This window comes from Centroberyx gerrardi, chromosome 17, assembly GCF_048128805.1.
Source record: "Centroberyx gerrardi isolate f3 chromosome 17, fCenGer3.hap1.cur.20231027, whole genome shotgun sequence".
In the NCBI taxonomy this organism is placed as follows: Eukaryota; Metazoa; Chordata; class Actinopteri; order Beryciformes; family Berycidae; genus Centroberyx; species Centroberyx gerrardi.
The window spans coordinates 3,425,602-3,446,099 of NC_136013.1; the positions used below are offsets into that span (position 1 = coordinate 3,425,602).

At 41.8% G+C, this 20,498-nt stretch overlaps 1 protein-coding gene across 9 annotated transcripts in view; it reads right to left on the reverse strand.

Moving 5' to 3' along the window:
* mark3a (MAP/microtubule affinity-regulating kinase 3a) overlaps positions 1–19,691 on the reverse strand; it is a 43,333-nt gene extending 23,642 nt beyond the window's left edge. For all 9 annotated transcript variants that reach the window (XM_071906152.2, XM_071906148.2, XM_071906151.2 and 6 more), the window contains exons 1-7: positions 19,121–19,691; positions 14,716–14,904; positions 13,263–13,316; positions 6,675–6,723; positions 5,377–5,442; positions 2,774–2,844; positions 1,205–1,261 (exon numbers count right to left, since the gene is read on the reverse strand). In XM_071906152.2, the coding sequence (XP_071762253.1) occupies positions 1,205–1,261; positions 2,774–2,844; positions 5,377–5,442; positions 6,675–6,723; positions 13,263–13,316; positions 14,716–14,904; positions 19,121–19,171 (537 nt within the window). In that variant the 5' untranslated portion in view covers positions 19,172–19,691. The remainder of the gene's footprint in view (positions 1–1,204; positions 1,262–2,773; positions 2,845–5,376; positions 5,443–6,674; positions 6,724–13,262; positions 13,317–14,715; positions 14,905–19,120) is intronic.
* Positions 19,692–20,498: the final 807 nt, after the last annotated feature.

Below are 20,498 nucleotides of genomic sequence, written 5' to 3' on the forward strand. Positions count from 1 at the left end.
TACGCGTGGAAGCGGTGCGCGTCACGCTGGAGAAATGGAGCGGTCCATTTACACGACACTAGGTGATGTGGTGGAGAACATGTGAGCAGGTTAGAGGTCCGCCCACTTCCTCAACGCCTGACATTTACAGACACTCGTAAAAAGAGATGGGTAGGGTTTTATATTCCTGTGTATACTTTCCATTACACTACTGGTAGGCATGTATAAAAGGAGAAACGTATAATAATTCTAGCCCATAATGCCACATCACCGTATGAAGATATGTTGTTCGCAACTGGCAAAATGATTCAAGCCTGTAGTGCAGGAAGCTAAAGGCTTAAATGAAAAACACACAATCTGATACTTAGATACGAATCTGTGATGTTCAATTCATTCCAGGAGTTAATTTGTCGGTGCAAAATGGCGGCTCTAGAAAGAAGCCCTCGCTCTTTGATTCTGACGCTCTTTGAAACCTGACGTTTACCGCTGATGTTTTAGATCCTGAAACATTTTCTGCTATCAAACTCCATTGTAGCTGCGTCAGAAATATCTCAACATCAACACATGTCAGATATCCACAGGAATAAGAAAAACACCAAACCACAAAATGGGCCCAGAAACGTGCATCATTTAACAGTTAAAAACAGCTATTAAGTGCTTTAGGGTGGACTTTTCCTTTAACACACTTTGACACTACTCTTCTGAAAGTATTTGGAACATTTGCACAAAATTTCATGAATAATCCATTGAATGAGAGCTGTAGTGCTCTCATTCACAGTAGCCATTTACAGTCCTAGTTATACAAAGATGGATGCATGTAGTCTTAAGTGTCAGTGGGTAGATGCCCTCATCACGATGAAGCATCGAGTGTCAAAACGGTATCTGTGAGCAACTGTGACAACTGTAACCTGCTTGAAACTCTGAATGGCTACTTTTTTTATTTATCTGGCATTTTGTGCCATTATTCAACTTCAAAATAAGCTTGCATGTTAATAAGATAATCTTCATTCATGCTAAAGGTCTGTAGAACAGCAAACATGTCTGTGCAATATATGCACAGTTTAGGCAACACGTTTTAAGTTGCTTCCTCAGAAAACACTTAACTCAAAGTGGTTCGCTTATTTTACAGTATTTGCCTACTTGGGAATGTTTTGCCCTTTTTCACATCCTTCACAGTTGCACCCACTGAACTGACTCCAAACCAGTGTGGGCCGTCTCAACTCACCTTGAGGTCTCTGTGAACAATGTGCTTCTGGTGGCAGTACTGCACCGCCGATACAATCTGCACGAGGCAAAGAGAAGCACAGCTCAGTTAAATGTCTGCCGTTCTGCTCACAAAAAACACGTGATAAAAGGATGTGGTGGAGGAGGAGGAGATGTGGTCTAGACTGACAGGAAAACTAAGACACAATGCAGGCGGGGGTGAAGACACCAGGAGTGTGAGAAAACAGGGTTTCCTCTGTGCAGTATCCAGATTAATCAGACCGTGTCAGAGTGCCTGTAACATCCTGCACTTATAGTACAGAGAGGCTGTGATGCATGGGCAATATGTTGGCACAGTGTTCCTACACATTTTAAAGTCTAAAACTTCACGTTTGGCTGTAGATTAATAATACTACCAATAATTAGTCATGTACACAGACCCTCTGAGGGGCGACGTATTCAGTGTGGTGGTGAAATGCCAGTCTCAAACTTTTACATGATTGTCAAAATCAATTTCCATATATTTCCATACATTCCAGCTCTGTGTAGGAACCGGGGAGATTTGCAGATCGGTAATTTTGCCAACTTGAACAATAACAAATTTTTCATTACACTGGTGTTGCTTTTAGCTCAGTGTGTTATCCATAGTTGCTTTGTCCCATTTTTGCTGAAGGCTGTGTTTCCTACGTACATTGCTGCAAAATGTAATCAAACACTGCCTGTGGCAAGAACAAGAACTGGCAAATAAGACCAGGACATTTTTGAAAACAAATGTCTATAAAGCATTGGTTTTATAAAAAAAACAAGAAAAAACTATTTCCAATCAACACCAACCTAAAATGTTGCCCGTGTAATGTAAAGGGAAGACTGAGGATTTTTAGAAATAGAGGCTGGAGTTGCTCAAGACAAAGCGAGGTGGAAAAGGCTCACAAGCTAGAACAGCAGCCAACACTCTGGAAAAATTAAATGAGCTAAATCTTTATTCAACAGCCACAATGAACAGGTTTCAGCTAAACAGCCTTAATCAGCTTCACACTGCGTGAAACATGCTCTTGTTTCTGCTAAAGAAAAGTGCTGACTCTTCCTCTTCACAACACAGTTTCTCTTCAACTCACATGCAAGTCCTTTCATATAGCTCTGATCAAATTTTTCCTATGCCTTAATGAGGTTTAATGGAACGGGTTTCTTGCGATTTTAAAACTTTGTTTCGCTCCCCATTGTATTTGCTTTGCTAAAGACTAACACAAGGTTGGTGCCAATTTCTCACATGAAAACCTCAATGTCCTAAGAGGGGTCTTGATTAGTGATCAATAGCTTGGGCCTCTAGAAGCTCTTGAGTCTTCCCTTATACACAAAGATAGTGATGGTTGAAAGTTTCTTATCTTCACACAATAGGCGTCAATGCGCCTGGACTGTGTGTGACAGTCAGTGAGAGATAAGTGATGAGGAAGGAGCGGGGTTTGGACATTTCTCATAAGTCATAAGCTGACGGGGACGGTGCTGCAGGACCGAGGACAGCGGTCCGTCTGAGGAGCAGCCGGGAGCAGGGGTGTGAATCCAGAACACTGCAGGGGGAGGAAAAGCTGGGTACCTGTCTAAATTTAGCCCTGGCCTCTTTTTCCTTCATTCTTCCATGTGCAACCAGGTAGTCAAAGACCTCTCCTGCAAAACAGAGAGAGAGAGAGAAAGGGAGAGTTGGGAGATGAAGAGAAAGATCGAAAGAGCAAAGAATGAGAAGTCAGAGATGAGGATGAGAAAAGACAGAGAGGGGTCGGGAAATGAAGAGGGAGATACAGAGAGCAAAAAGTGAGTCACAACTCAAAAACTCAGTAAGGAGATATAAAAAAAACAAACCTAAAAATATAAATAACTTCAGGATGAACTATCCACCCCGACTTCTCATAGCAGCTGGCCAGCACCATCACCCATGTGCATGGTTCCAGGGTGTTTCTTGACCATATTGAGGAGGGTGCAGCGCTGCTTCCTCCACACCGGGCCTGTCCCGGAGGCACAAGCTGCTGCCGCGCTCGGCTCCGACAGCAGACCCCTTCCTTCCCTCCTTCCTGCTCTCTTCCAGCCAAAACGTGACTGCGCTCGCTCGTGTGCTAATTGAAGCAGAGTGGCTGCCGTGTGCGTATGCATGCGTTTGTGCGCGTCGCAGCACAACACAAGGGGCAACTTACACAAAACTTGCAACAAAAAACACCTCCCCCTCTTTCCCTGCATCCTCGAAACCCTCCCACTCTCTCAGCGCTGACCTGCGGAGGCAGTTGGATTGTGTGTTTCTGTACTTTGGCGCTCTGGAAAGGCAGCGATTCATGGCCGCTCGCTGACTCAACTGCTAAAGACAGAATGCGCCAGCTAACGCAATCGCAGGTCGGAGCTAAAAGGGCACGAGTGCTGTACATGGAGATGTGATCAGGTACGCAAACAAGTTGGAAAATAGCAGGAAAACTGTAACCTCCCCTTAGAAATGGATCTGTGTGTCCAAAAACAAATGAAAAGCGGAAAAAAATAAATAAATAAAATCTTTGACAATGTAGATAGGTATTAGGTAACACTCCCTGCACCTTGTAAAAAACTGAGACAAAAGGTTAAAAATCTATTCAAATATTTTCTGGCAACAAGACATTCCTACGTAACTCAACAAACAATGCTGAGGCAACTCCTTAGAGAGAGATGCCCAAAAAAGTTGCCCTTTGTCACCGCTTGAAGGCATACTGCTGTGCTGCAGATGGAGCCGAGAAGTGCCTTGAGATTCTGTTTGAATGTGAAGAAAATCAATGTCAAACAAAAAAAAATATATATTAGATTAACTTCATTAAAATGTAATGCAATTGGCCTATGATCATAGTTTCCCATCTCAGACGTAATGTAATTTGCTCCATGGCCAGCAGGTCTTTACAATTTCTCATCTCCTCTTGGCTCAGCAGTCTGAATGTGACCTTTCCAAGGAATCAATAACAAGATGTGGCTTTTTACGTCTCGCGTATGTTGTGACGTTGCATTAAAAAGGTTGCGGACCCCGTGTGCTGCTAATTTCTCCTGACAGAATCGTCATTAAAAAGCAGAGATCCAGTCGCAGCCGGGTTGCTCAAGAGGAGGAACCAGATTGCTCATCTCAAATTGCTTTGACAAGTCAGTGGGGGAGCTGCTTTCACACCTGGGCACAGCTGAACACATCTAATATGGGTAACATATGGATATCAATATAGCCAACATCATGAGAGGATGACAAAAAAACAAAACAAAAAAAATACCCAACAATCTAATTCGATTTTTCTGATTTGATTCACCACAAATATCCAAAAATGCCTGGTGTGGATGGGAGTCTACCAACATGTTTTTCCTGCTTGGCCCCGCCTCTCCCTGTGTATCTACGGAGCCGATCCAGTGAGTCCCTGCCATTGATTCACATTGATGATGTCACCGCCACTTTGTGCGTCACTGTCACTTCGTGCGTCATCCTCCCGAGGAGCAGGTTTCAAGATTCACAGACGCTGATAAAAAAACTACATTTAGTTGTGAAGACGCTGAACCTTACCTCATCTATTTTACGGATGACACCTCACGCTCAAGTTAAAGACAGACCTTTGGGATTTTCTGTTTGTAAAGCCCGGTGACGCTTCTTCCCTCGACTGTAGAGACGCTGAAGCTTATTTTGAGCCATGAGATTCACTTGAATATAAAGCAAATATTTGTATTCTACTCTGTAAATATAGTCACAATGAAATCCACCACCTGTTTCAAAAAACATGCCGCCTTACAAAATTTACTGTCACAGCCATGTCTTTTTATTTTTTTGTCCTTTTATCTTTGTTAGGTGGGACTGCAGTTCATTTCAAGCTAGATTTGACACCCTAAAGTTTGTATTTGAAATGGGCCAAATGGGCTAAATGACACCGATACGCTCCTTTAATGAAAGTGAGTGTACTGCAAAATTTGACACCTAATTGCTCAAATTGGTAAAACTGTAAATAATACTCAAATTTATAATACACACTATGTATTGTCTGTTTGTATGTATTTTTGTACTTTTTTCATTTAAAAAAAAAAAAAAAGCTGTGTCCTTTTCAACACATTGGTTTGTCTAGTTTGGGCAAACACAAGCTACTTTTCAACATGATATATGTTAATAGAGGCATACATTATGTCACTGTGTTGTTATTAACATAATTAGCATTTCCGTCTCACCTCCACTGGCGTACTCCATCACCAGGTAGAGCGTCCTCTCTGTCTCTATCACTTCAAACAGCTTGACTGAAGGAGGGAGAGAGAGACAGAGAGAGAGAGAGACAGAGAGAGAGAGAGACAGAGAAAGATAGAGACAGAGAGAGAGACCGAGAGCGAGAGACAGAGAGAAAGTAAGAGACAGAAAAAGAGAATAAGCAAGACAGAAGATTACTCAGTGAAATTCAATTATATCTTAAGATGGAGGAGAGACACACACACGCAAGTAAAAAGTGAGAAGTCACGTGTGTGTGTGTGTGTGTGTGTGTGTGTGTGTGTGGCGTGCCCATGTATGCATAACGTCAAGCCGAGCAGTGCTCAATATTTATTGTACAGTCCAAAAGCTGTTCTCTCGCTGCAGCGTGTTCAGCTAGCTGATATAAAAGACTGCGTGATGAGCGGCTGAGAGCTCCACCGCTAAATATAGACGAGGTGGGATGGAAGAGAGAGAGAGACAGAGAGAGAGAGAGACAGAAAGAGAGAGAGGCTGGTAAACGCTTGCTATCACCCCAGTAATTATAATCACATTTCTGCAGAGGAAATCATGGAGCGCGGGGAAAGGAAATTAAAAGTAATTAGCGGGGAATCCCATCTCCAAAACCAAATGCACCATGGTAGTCTTGTCTGATGTGCTCTCTCTCCCCATTTGTGTTGTGAGACTGCATACTGTGTGTGTTTAAATACCTTCTGTGTGTGTGTTATGTGTGTTCACGTGCATGTTTATGAACAGGTAACCAACTGAAACCCTGTCTTGTATTCTGAATGGCTGCCTGCCATATTTACAGAAGCCTTTATATTACCAGCTATGACAGAATAGTGTATTTGATGTCCAAACACTATAAAACTTTATTAAACCTGGTTATAAATCAGAACAGGCAAGTGCAGATGAGCCAGAGGCTGGCAGCAGGCCTGGCAGTTCGAGTGACTGCCCCATAACAGAAAGGTCAAAGGTCGCAGCCCTGCAACAACCAAGTGTCCCGTCACAGCGTCCCAGAGCCAGACACTGAACCTCTAACTGATCATTCTTTTGAACCTAAAAACATTCAAATCTACATTTATTTTTACGCAATCTGACAAATATCCTATAATATAGCAATTACCTTATGTGGAAATTCATAGCAGATTCACATATTTGTCATGGATTGTCATGTATTTGAGTTTTGAGACTTTTTTCAATGGATGCCGTTTGTGCTAATGTGCAGTGTGTGTGTGTGTGTGTGTGTGTGTGTGTGTGTGTGTGTGTGTGTGTGAGATCCACTTACCTATATTGGGATGATTCAAGATCTTCATTATTCTAACTTCTCTGAAAAGCTGAAGAGAAAAAAACAAAAACAAATTAGTGACATTCACTCTACAGAAGTGAACCTTTCACACATGATAACACCAAAGACATGATGTATATAAACCAAAATGATAATGTTCGTTCAATTCATATATATATATATATATATATATATATATATATATATATATATATATATATATATATATATATATATATATATATATATATATATATATATATATATATATATATTATTCTTTGTTTGTGTGATTACTTTAATGTCTTAATCAAAACAGATTGGCATGTTTCAGTAAAAGGAATTCAGGAGCAGCACGCATAAAGTTTCTGAGAATAGTAGCACTTCTTTAATATCACATGCAGATATAAACTCCAGTGTATAAAAACATCATTTTTCTGTTTTTCCAGGATGTCAAGCTTTTTGTACACACAGCTCCCGTTCAATTCTAATGGGAAATTACCGTTTCCCTGGTTTTATGTGTTCCTATTCACATTCCTGAGTCTGACAAAAGAGGTGAGCAGGTTCCCTGATCAACGCTCCTATTCTTATTCTTAGCTCACTCCTATTCTTGGATACTTCATAACAGGAGATCACGGGTTCGGGCCCCAAAACACTCGTCCTTCTGCTCGCAAACATCAACATAGTCATCAAGGAAATGTGATCATTTTGTCATCACCGCCTTATTCACAGCATCACAACAACAAGGATCCCTCCGCAGCCCAGCGGCACTGCGTCTTGTTTAAATGAGCTGAAGAGAAGCTCGTACATGTGGACCCCGGGATGAATAGCCGTCACCCTTGGTAGCGTCTAAAAGGGGATCTGAATAAACTTAAACATGCGCGGTCACATCCCACCCAGCGCGATAATACTCAGAGACTCCGTCGGCAAGCGCTCCCTTCGCATCAGCATTCAGAGTGACCAGACAAGCAGATTTGTGAGGGCCAAAAATGCTTTTTAGCCTTCCGTTGCACGAGGAATAAAGGGAACTAAGTGCTATTTATTATTGATCCACTGTTAACTACATCTCCCTCCCTCCCTCTCTCTCTCTCTCTCTCTCCCCCCCCTTACATAAAAATATAAAAAGGCATCAATCTTTCATGAAGCAGGAGCAACGAGTGGTGCCACGAGTGTGCTAGTTAGCTTACTGATGGGCAAAACATATGGTTGTGCAGCCAGAAGACACACACACAGATGCACAAATATATTCTGTCAAATGAACAAATGCACATGGCAAAAACTATAGATCCTCTGTATTTAGACATTCTGACACGATGATGTTGTTGTACCCAAAACATGCTGGTGAGATAACATTGCTTATTTGCATGGAAAGAAAAGCTCATTTTTCTTATTTTGTTCTCAAATTCCAGCTGTGCCAGATAGCATCCAGCGGAGAGCGACCGGAAAGATGGGACAAAAGCGAGGAGGGCGGCTAGGCGACGGGCGACGAAGGTTAACAGTCGGACTCGAACCCGCGGTGCCTCGGGCGCGGACCCGACCCGCAGAGCCACCAGTGAAAGCCTCCTGTCCTGAAGCCTCTACCGCTGAGAGGCAAGCAGATGGTGACAAACAGTGGGTGACGTTTTCACATTCAAAACGGCACTGCTTGAACGCACACAGTTACAGGATGTTATGTAGGGTGATACGTAATGTTTACTGTCTGTTGCCTGTCTCACATTGTCCCCACTGCACTGTATATGAGCTCCTGTTGTCCTTGTACCATGTGTCAGTGTGTACTGTGGAGCAGGTGCTGTACGTCTCTGCACCAATGTCACCAAGACAAATTCCTGTACATTCGTAGCCCATTTTGTTTTCTGTTGTGTATTTTTCTTATTCCAGTGGATAAAATGGCCAAACATAGATGATGCAAGATATTTCCAGCAGCTACAATGGAGTTTGATAGCAAAAAATGTTTCAGGATCTAAAACGTCAGCGGTAAACGTCAGGTTTTGGCGTCAGTCCCTCAGAAGAGAGCCGCCATTTTGCACCGACGTTCAACAGAGAGACCAATATCTCCACCGACAATAGCCTCAATATACCAGAATGCAATGCAGCCATAAGACAAGTTGCCGTTTTAAGTTAACGACTCACTTTTTCACGACGCGAAAAACTGACTTCGCTCTCATCGTCTCTTCCTAAACGTATACCCCAAAGCTGAATGCAACAAGTTCATGCCCGTTCTGTGGTGGCTGTTGAAAGGCATTCTGGGAAATGTAGGAAATCACTAACTGAAGTAGACGAGGGAGGTTGAGGGAAGGTGGGTAAATTACAACACAAAATAACTCATTGTAATGCACTGAACATCACAGATTGATGATATCTTAGCAGTGTAAGAGTTTCCAGGAGTAGATTTTTCCTTTAAGACATTCTGATAGCTACATCAGATCTTGTGTATTGTCATTATGTTATTTTCCCCGTACACATTTCCTCCAAAAATAGTTTGTCAAGGAGGATCTTTTTGCTTTGAAGGGGGATGCCATCCTTCCACACCCTTATTATTTCTGTCTGGAGAGCAGCTTGACAGCGAAAATATTGTTCCAAATCAAAAAATATTACTTCAAACATATGATCCCAAAATATGGTTTTAATCACCCTGATCCTCTGGGGAACTCCTGGCTCTGGGAGGAACCAAGATAATAAATCGCACTTTATTCCCGGTTCGGAGACGACTGAAGGGTTAATTAGGAATGACAATCATCGGAGTCTTTCGGATGAACTGGACCGCTTTGGAAGCCATGTTAACAAACTGAGCCAGGACCGAGTCTGGCTCCCCGACGAGGAGGAGAAGAAGAGCACGAGACTGAGCCTGAGGTCTGCCTCACTGTCATTACACTCTGCCTATTATACAGCTCTGCCCATCATTATACTGAAAATACTCTCCTGAGCGCTGCAAAAAGTATAGAGGAATAAATCTGAGCTCGTTTTTCATACGACCGGGGGAAGCCCTGTCATCGCTGCTGCTCAAGGAAAACAGTCTTATCTTTGCTGGTTGCTAGTGGGAAACAGTGACTATGTACCTGGGACAAATCAGATCATGCTGGGTAGGTTGTCAGTCACAGAAAAAGTACACCAAATCTTCTTTCAAATACTTTCCTGTGTTTGTGATAAGTTTCTGTCACACTGTGCATTGTCCTATATGGCTGAAACAAACCATGACAAGTATTTGCACATACTATGACCCATGTCTGCTATGTAGTAAACAGAATTAGTTGATTCCATCCAAGTGGAAAAACACAAGAGGCAGTGATTCACCGCATAATACAACCATTAGGTCGAGGACATAAACCTGCTGGTGATCAAGTCATACCACCGCAGTGATGCACGGCTTTCCAAATTGCGTAATCTGTCTTGTGATCAATATGAGGCACCTTAAGGCCAGATGACACATCATGTAAGGGTGCAATTACACCTACAGTTGGGTTTCTTTGGTCCACACCATAGTAGAAAAGTTTACTTTTATGCATTCTTGGATTTAGTGTTTAGGTTCACACTGCCCAATTACAAGCGAACCAGGGCTTGTAAACAAAAGTCCCGTGAACTCACAAGTAGCTCCTTTATTGGACAGAGTTTTGGTAACCTGACATCCTGCCAGGTTAGAGATTCTGGCAGTGGGATGGGGGTTCAAAACAAATCTGATTCCAGTTCCTGTAACTTTAGCTAAACATGACGGACTTGTCTGTGCTCTTTGCTGTAATTTCCCTTCTCTGTTCATATCAGTTAAGAACATATGAAGAAATAGTTGAATATGAGCATCAGTCAACACTTTGCCCTAAGTTCATTTTGTTCTGCTATGCTTTCCAAGCATGAGGAACTGCTGGCTATCAGATGTCAACATCGTCTCCTTGTACCCATAAAACCTTGCGTTTTGGGGTCATTTCAGATTACATTCTCAAGCCCAACTAACTGCTTGGAAGTTAAAATGGCACTGTTCTCACCTGGCCACAATAAACTAAAGGATCAAACGCTCCGCAGTTCGAACAAACTGCTCCAAAGATGCTTGGAGTGAACGCGCTCCAAGTTTGGGACATCTTGTCACAGATGAATCCAGAATGTCACTCACAACAACACACTGTGATCTAAACCAGTGCCTCTCAACGTTTTTAGTTCATGACCCCAGAAACAAAGCAATCCCTCTTCATGATCCCCCTGTAGCAGGCTTAAACAGAATGGACAACTTTGGCACCAAGAGACTTTTTTCCCTTGTCAGGCCATTTTAGACAATTAATTAAGAAAAAGACATTTATTACTAAGACATTTGTGTGTTTTACAAATATATTTTCACACAACCCACTGGAAAGTACCGACCTCAAGGTAGACCGGTGCTCTAAATGAGTTATTAAAGCCCCAAACGTCAACTACAATCACTTAATGAAAAGAAACTAGGTCAGCAGAGGGAGCGGACGTTGTCCCAGACTCCAAAAGCACATTATTGGACAGTGTTTACATTTAATCAAGACATTAAGTGGCATGCTCCTTCCCCTGACCTTTAACCTGGACGACAACAAGAGGCCCTGCTGTCAAAGGAGGAGAGAAGGAAGAAAGGAGAGGGAGCTAAAAAGGAGATTACAGCGCGCCTGCGACAGATGTGAACTCCGACTCAGCTCCTCCAAACTATTAAGAACAGAGGCTGAAAATAAACATTTGGGCTTTAGAGACGATATCCCCCGCAATCAGTATCTCGCCAATGCTTCCAATTACATAAGAGGTCAGGACATAACGGTGTCGGCTCTGATATAGGTTGGCTGTTACCGCACCAGCAGCTTAGAGACAAGAGGAGGAAAATAAACACACAGCGTCCAAGATTCAATCCTTTGACTTACTTGAACCTGAGCACAAGCAGAACAATAACATCTGATTCTACCCTTTACATAGATTTATCCAATGCCATTCAGTCTACAGTGTACACATTTTTAGTGTGGGTGGCCATAGTGGGAATCAAACCTGTAACCCTGTCAGCATTAGTGCCATGCTCAACCACTGAGCTACATAGGACCAGGACCAGAACCTGAAAACCAGCCACAAATCTGATCCATATCAGGACTTCCTTCTAATCGGCCAAAAGAAAAAACACAGAGAGCTAGCCTAAATATAGAAGCACATGACAGGGGATGGGAACATTTAAGATGTCACTCATAAAAAAATATTCCAATTATTGAAATGCATTTCCTTTGTCAATGTGATCCCATTCCTTTAAATAAACATTAAAAGATGTCAAAACCTCTTTGTGCCACAGCAAGGAAAATAACTTGACAAATACCTAAAAAGAGGCAGTTTTTTTTTTCCTTGATTGGGACAAAAGTAGTAACCTTAAAACAACAAGGACTGCCGACAAAAGCCTGATGCTTTGTGTTTCCGTGAACAGCACTGTCATGACTCAGTGTTTTTCTGTCAGCGTAGCGCCGCGGCCAACGCCAAAGGGCCCGGGCCTCTGAGATACAAAGGCCAGAATCAATGGAGCTTTGGAAAAACTGATGGAAACTGCTGCCGACCGCCGAGCAAAACGAGAGAGAGAAGGCGAGCGGGAGGCTGGTTGCAGACAGGCCGGCTGAACATCAACACCCTACATCGTCACCGTCACCACCAGCAGCCGCCACGCTCTGCCCCGCTATCTGTCCGATGAGCAAAAAGCCTCCAGCGCGGCAACGGCCCGGTCGATATCGCGGCTCTCTGACTTCCCCGAAACACATCCAGGCCGCGGTACAGAGCCAGAAACAACCACGCACAGATCTCTTTCCCTCTCGTTAATGAGTATACATGTACACAAAAACCAGCGCTATGGTAAATTCACTCTCACTTCAATGACTTCAAACTGTAATGTGAAACTGCTATTCATTGCATAATAAAAGAGCCATCATTCATTCTCAATTGTTTCATTTGCGTTTTAAAAAGCAAAACCGCCTCCTGAATTGGCTGAATTAACAAGAGAAACAAAACGGTTGCTACCTCGCCTTACAACCAAGGAGCATGAACTAGAAAAGAAGAACAAATTCAGCTACTCTTGGAGGCTGATGGATGTTCTTTAAAAAAAAAAAAAAAACATCTTTAATGGTGCAGAAAAAACAGCGGGTTTTGGCAGAAAGCCTTCAGAGTTACACGACAAAGAGAGTGGATCTTAAATACCTCTCCAAAATGGCCACTTCAGACAAAGTTTGAGTAGCTGAATTTGTTCTTCTTTTCTTAAACTGGTTGAACTGAAGGAATTCAAACAAACACCAACACACACACAATCTCCATTTCAAGTGACAAGCTGAATTTGAACAGGTTTTATAGTCCAATATAGTGCAAAATCATTATGTGTCCCCTAACTTCATGGGAGAGGAAAAAAAATGGAGGCAGATCCAATCATTTTCTCTAGTGAAAGTCATCACACTGAAATGCAGAGATTGTAATTCATCCAGGGAAGGTATGTGGAGCACACATGCTCTTTTCGAGCAAACCCTGCTCCCCATTTACACAATTAATACCCAATCTGTTGTGGTCCATGAATTAGTAAATGAATTCTGCCGCAGCATGAGTGTATAACAGAAGCGAAAGCAGGGGGTAAATTACCTTCTGAAGGCTGTTTGGGTTCAGTTGTGTCTTGTCTATTATCTTAATTGCCACCTGTGGAGAGAGAAAACAGCATTGAAACTGAGCTAATGGGATATAACAGAGCAGAACTGAACACTGAAATAGAGGAAGTAGAACAGGACAATGAACTAGAATAGAAGACAACTGATCAGAATACGACACCGAAAATGAGGAACCGTAGTATATTAGACGATAACAGAGCAGAATTTATTTTTCTAGGGCAAAACTTGAGGGAAAAGCAACCATCTTAGATCAAGGCTTTAGTGGCGATTTGAGAGGGGGATAAGACAGTTTCGACACCATACTTGTTAACAGATACGGCAAAAGGCTTCCACCGAATTATTAACGATAGAATCAAAGGGAGAATGAGAGATAAAAGCACAATAAACTTGTTAAACTTGTTTGTTAAATCGCTGTGTTAAAAGAAGCCTGCTATTCCCTTCATTAATTATGAACAAATCGACCCTGAGCAGCAATGGCGTTGCTTGCGTACATCTATTACCCCCCGACTAAGATTAGACTGATATATTGGTTTGCCAAAATATCGAGCCGATATTGGCCTTTTAACAAAAACGGTATATCGGCCGGTCAGTGTCGTCCCCCGCCAATATGATGGAGGTGAGGATCTGATTTTACTGAACAGCTTCAGTCTATAAAACCTGCAATAAAACCTTCCTCATCCTGCCTTGAGGAGCTGCAATCCAACCTAGAAGAATTTCATTAGTCTGGGTTTCAATGGAGAGTTTTAGTGTCCCTAGTGTGGTGGTCTAAATACGGTTTCAGAGGCTTCTCCAGCCTGCCAAGAATAAAATTCTGGGGGATCTTCTGCAGGGAACACTGCATCTTGTATTTTGGGGGGGGATTTTTTTGGCAAGGAAATGGTCAAATTTAAATAATACTTTTGGCAGTCGGCAGCCTCAATCCAAAAATACTGGTATCGGCCTTCAAAAATCCATTATCAGTCGAACCCTACATTCGACTTTCAGGCTACCAAATGTTGAGGATACAAGCAAGGGTGGAAGTAACATTTTTTCATTAAAATAACCTAGTTTTAAGTCTGTCTTCTCATCTTGTTGCATTGCAAGAGAAAGATCATATGCAACGATGTCTGTTCTTTAAATAACTCAGTAACATTTACTTTGATTACACTTTTAAATTAGCTACTTTTTACTTTAGTACATTTTTACACTAAAGTAAAACTTCAGCAAAGTAACATGATATTTTAGTACTCTTTCCACCCCTGAATACAAGTATATTCCAACAACATGGGAATAATCTTTACCTTTACTGTCTGGTTGCTTTAACTCCTTTTACTGGTAACAAAGAATTTAATCTGATTCCACTGTTTCACTTATTTCAGGTCTCTCTGAATAGGAGAGTCAGCTAAGCACCGAAATATAACTGTAATGTTAGTATAAAGACTTCATCTCACCTCTCTGCCGGTGAGGATGTGTCGGGCCAGTTTGACCTTGGCGAAGTTGCCCTTCCCGATGGTTTTGAGCAGCCGGTAGTTGCCGACGTGCGGCTGCTGCGGCTCGTCGGCTCCGGAGCTGCGGGAGCGCACGCCGGACCGGACCGAGCGCGTGCCGATCTCCTGACGCCCATTGCTGTGAGACGTGTGCTGTGGAAAACACAGATTATTTTAGACAATGGCTTGGCAGGACGCATCGCGCCGACTGAGAAACATCTCCATGTATCGGCGGTGACTCATGTTGACCCACTGTGACAAATCCACTTAGGCTCTGGAAGGAAAACACCTGATATTTACAGTACAGCATCCAGAGAAGGAAAACAAGCTTCTCATCCACCGGCCACACTGCCAGATGAAATCACAGTATTCCCCAGACACTTTCACCATTTCATCAACCAAAATTTATCTTTAGCACAGAACAAAACCTCTGAACCACGGTAAGAAATTACATTTTACAGGACATTTTTTGCTCCGTTGATCTGATTTTTGGGGCCATTTTGGTCCTTTTCAAGGGCAATTGAACTATGAAATACTACACTTACAATGCAAACTGGCAGAAAACACTCAATTTATACCACTAACATTTGTTTTAATTTAACTCATAATGTATATCACATCAACAGAATAACAATCAAGAGACATTATTTACTGCTTCAGGCTGCCCGCTCAGTTGATTTCTAATCAGTAGTTGCATTTGTGCGTGAATATTTGACAACTCAACAACAAAAATGCTAATAGGGTGAAATGCAAATATCAGTTAGTCCTTATTTTTTTTGCACTTTACAACTACAGCAACTATTACACTTTGCCAACAATGCATGTAGTGGCGCATGTTTTGTATTTTATCATGCTTTTATCCTGTTTCTTATGTGTCTTTGCCCTTCTATTGAACTTTTTTTTTTTTTATCTTGCTTCTTATGTATCCTTGCTCTTTTTACCCCGTCTCTCTTATGTGATTTTTGCCTAAATGACGTGAGGCTTGTGATGAAGAATTCCATTGCATCTTTATGTAAATGGAAAATAAACTTGAAACTTATCGGGAACATTTTTTGCCCTCTCCTTTTTCATTTCACAGGCATTTGTGCCCCCCTGCTTATTTCCTTGCCCTGCTTTGAACAATAGCCGGTCACCTGCCATAACAGCTGGTAGAAACTCACACACCCACGGCCGAAATTCACCAGTATCTGGCTGTTGTCTAGTATCAATTTCCTTTCCTTCAGGCACGCAGACTTTGCTCAGCAGCGCAGGATGTACGGCAACACAGGAGGAGAGAGCGGTTTCTGAAGGTTAAAGGGTCGGTCCGTAATTGCAGTCTGGCTCAAACACGACTGTCTTGATTTACTGAAGACGTTTTTCCATTCTCAAAATGTCTGACTGAGCTTTTGATACCAGAACTGGCAGTGTGTGACAGCTGAATATCTGTATATCTGTCTCACATGTAGTTTTTTTTTGAGGCTGTAAAAATATACTGAACTGAACAGAACAACACTGAAGTTTTGAGGTCAAATGGATTAGAAAAGTTGCAAAAATGTAGAAGTCAAACTCCTCAGGAAGCTTTGGAAATAGACCAAACATTTAATATGATATCAAATAAATTCTTGACTGCACCTTTAATTAAAAATCAAAGCTATCTGCACACTGTAGGAAGGGGGCTGGTGTCGTGGCTGTTGAGGCCAATATATATATATATATATATTTCAATGGTAATTACCTTGAAAGATTTCACTTCTCTTTTGGTGTGCAGCCTTGACAGCAGCACCGACGGGGGAATTGATTCTTCGGGTGCTGTTTTAAAAGCCGTGTCGAACCCTCCCTGCCCCCTAACCCACAAAAATCTGATAGATACCCTCGGCGTGGGCTCAGTATCGACTCGCCAAACCGATGCCTCATTAACGGTGGCGGTGCTCTCTGCCCCACCCGGCGGGCTCCACCCTCCCATCTCATCCACACCCACAATTCCCCAAGTGGGAACTTTTACGAAAAAAATAAAAAGGAACAGGGTACAAACTAAGTGCAGATTTTTATGCAAAATTAAAAGAACCTAGAATTGAGGTCAACAAAACAAAAAAAAACTCAACTCTACTTTATGTAATTTCATTTTACACAGCATCAATCCCCTTAAAAACAACTATAGTTATTCTGTTAGCAATTTTAGCAGATAGCATACAAATTTTACAGCTAATATTAAGTCCTAATAAGAATATGATAGCGATTTCATAGGAGATAAAGATACCATCAGACTGGACATGGTCACTTTAAACTCACCATTTACCACCACAGACATACTTTAAGTAGGCTATAGTAATATTATAGGAATGTTATCATGATATTATAGGAGATAAAGATACTATCAGGTATGATAAGGCACTTTAAACTCACTATTAAGCACCACAAACATACTATAGTCCCTTTAGGAATATTATGTCAATATTATAGTAATACTCTCGGAGGTAGAAATGCCATAAAGCACAATAAGGTCACTTTAAACCACACACATACTATAGTCCCTACAGGAGTATTATAGGACTACTATAGGGATACCATAGGAGATAAAAATACCATCAAGTAGGATAAGGTCACTGCTGAACACCACCAATTCTCTATAGGAACATTATGGTGGATTTTCATTAGGATCCATGAGATCTTCAATCGGGAAAAAAAAACACGGAAATCTCTGAACCTCTGCTCCCATTTTCCTTTTCTCCTGTTGTCTTCCGTCCGCCTGACAACTTCCTCAACATTAAATCCCTGTAAAATTCCTCTAAAATATTTGAATACAAACTCACAAAGCTGCGGTGTCTCCTCGCTGCCTGGGAGCCCGTCATGTTCCTGCCGGAGACTTCAGTAGGAAAACACTCATAGATATTCCCCAAGCTTTTTTCCCCCCTTAACTAAAAAGCCCCGATACCCGCAGAGAGAGAGAGAGAGAGACCGAGCTGCGTCAAGCTCGCCGCAGACAGCCAGACCGAAAGGGGAAGTTGAACTTTTTTCCCTTTCAAAATAAAAGTATATACTCTATCGCTTTTTGGAGGTGGGTAAAGTGAGTGTTGGGATGAGCAAAATAACAAACGCTGTGTTAAACTCAAAATCAACATTTGTTCCATTTACTACAGAATCCTCTTTAAAAATAAAAGTGTTGTGTATGACTCTTTCCCCACTCATACAAAGTGTTGAAATTGCATAAAATATGGTGCCACCATTTTTTATATTCTATGTGAATTACTCATTTCCCTCTGCTGAATCCTATTGCAGCTGCAACAACCTAATTTCCCCCACAGGGATCAATAAAGTGTCATCATGTTATTTACAGCACAGTACTATTTGTCTTGTTCTTATCTACATCCCATTCTGTGCTGTTGCCATGACCCAATATGATGAGACCAGATTTTTATGATCTTCTTGGAAATTAGGCTGTTAAGAATCATAAAATAATAGTATACAGCAAAGAAGATGGAAAAGGGTGGGTTTATATGAACATACACAAACAATGATTTTAAAACTAGAACATGACAAATAGAAATGTATGATTTAAAGTATGTAAAGGGATGGATTAGGAGGGTGTGCAAAACAGCCGTAATAGTAGCAGTAGAAAATTTTGAGGCAAAGAAAAACTAGCGAAAAACATGGGATTGCACCATATCTTAAAATCTTTGAAACATTAACATTTCATTAAAATGCCACTAAATTACTTATAGATTATCTAACTATATTCTTCAATTTCACTTTGGTGCTTTATTTTAAATCAGATATGTTGCAAAATGTCCGTCGATATGCGTTTTATTTTGGGGGAAAAATTGACCGGAAGTACTAATTGTTTTAATCTGGCTACCTTGACACTTGTGAGATTCTCATGGTCAGGAGGGGGCGGGACTAACGAAAGCCCATATTTGGAAGGCGAACGGTTGAAACCTTAGACTGACACCTGGGAAAACCAGTAGCGAGCTTGAATAAAAAAGTACTGTTGCCTGCCAGAACCAGTAGGCAAAACTATTGTAGTTTTGTTCGTGGCTGGGCCTATATCCTGGCTGCATCCGACATTTCGAATACAAAAAAAACTTAGTTGAAAAAATATATATAACCTACACACACACACATCAATCACAATGCCGACTTTGCCATGCAGGCACGGGAGAAGATTGCAGGGCGTGTTTGACGTTGAGGATATGAATGTTTACGAGTTAGCAACAATGTTTAACCCCCCCCGTGTGAAACAATTATCTACCAGTCAGACAATACAGTAAAAGACGTCATTTATCAACCAAAATCTGAGTACAACATGCACTCCTACCTGGTGGTAATTCGAGGATATTTGTAGCAATGAACCGAGCAGTGTTAGCTAACCAAATAACCAACCGTTTATACTTACGCTTTCCGTCGCCTTCTCGTTGACCGTAGGTAGAGGAGTTTTTGTTGACATTTTGATTAGTCCTTCCTTAACGAGTTGCTGCCTGACTTCCAAATTCCGCAACAGCTTCAATCCAACAGCCGAAAATGAAATTATTGCTTTGCTTTGTGGCTCCAGACCATGCAGCCCTCTGGGAAAAGAGTCTCAGCATTGATCGTGACAATTTTCAAACAAGACCGGACGTGTTTTAGCCCTGAGCACCTGAACTGTTACGACCGACAATACCCACGAAAGAGCATAATAATCTTATGCTCGATATTTACATTGCGCAGACATACCATACATGGCCTGTGTTCAACTCGACAGGCAAATGAAATCACTGTCCGTTTGGGTTGAAGTCAATGAGCTACAGCGCTGTCGCCACTTCCAAAATCGCCCCGGGCTTTAAAAAACTCTTTCTAATAACAAGCCATGGCGTCTAGTGTCATCCGTCGATGATTTTACAGAAATTCAACAGATTTGGGTTCCTGAAACACTCGCCGTCGGCTCCGTTTCCTCCATCTCCGGCCCAAAGTGAAGCTGGTCTGTTTTAGGTGGGACCAAAATGGCTACTCAGCGGCTGGGTTGGATTATGCTGCGTTCACGTGCTCCTCGTCTGCTCCTACTTCCGAGTTGCCATGGCATAAATAGGACTTGTCGGTGCATTCGAGTGCGTTCAGTCGGGCATAACCAAAAAATAGTCCCTGTAACAGTAGTTTTAGATGAACGTTTTGTTTTAGAAACCAATCCGCGCAGATCTACTTGCAGCGGGGGAATTAGGGGAAGAAAATGTGCAATGGAAATGCAATTGATTGTGTTAATTGGTTATTCGCCGGAAGCTGCTGTTTAATTAATCACCTTTACCATCAATTGTTGACACGGCTTCCACGCCCCGCCCCCACCGTCACAGACATTTTGTACTTTCCCAGTCTTGTAAAACACCCTGTACCAAGTCGTTCATAGGGGTTTAAATCGTAATTACAATATTTCCGACAGCACCTGAAGGCAGCATTAGTCTGTCCAGCTGAACGAGCGGTGGAGGAAGTGAGGAAACGGGCTGACCTCATCTCTCATTGGAGCACAATGCAAAAAGCACAGGACTGGCATTATTTCTGAGGAGGAAACCTTTCTCTGGGAATAAAAGCTCATTTTTAGAAGGCTTTTACATTCACAACTTCAAATTTAATCCAAGTATAATGAGAAAAAAAGTGTTTGAGCAGGAAATATCTAATTTAATAGCTACATATTGGAAAGCTTGGACAGTCTATGTATGCATTTTGTTCAAGTTTGATAAATAAAATTGCAGCCCATCCCATACTTGGCTATTGGCATTCAAGTGCATTTCCCATTGGGTACATTT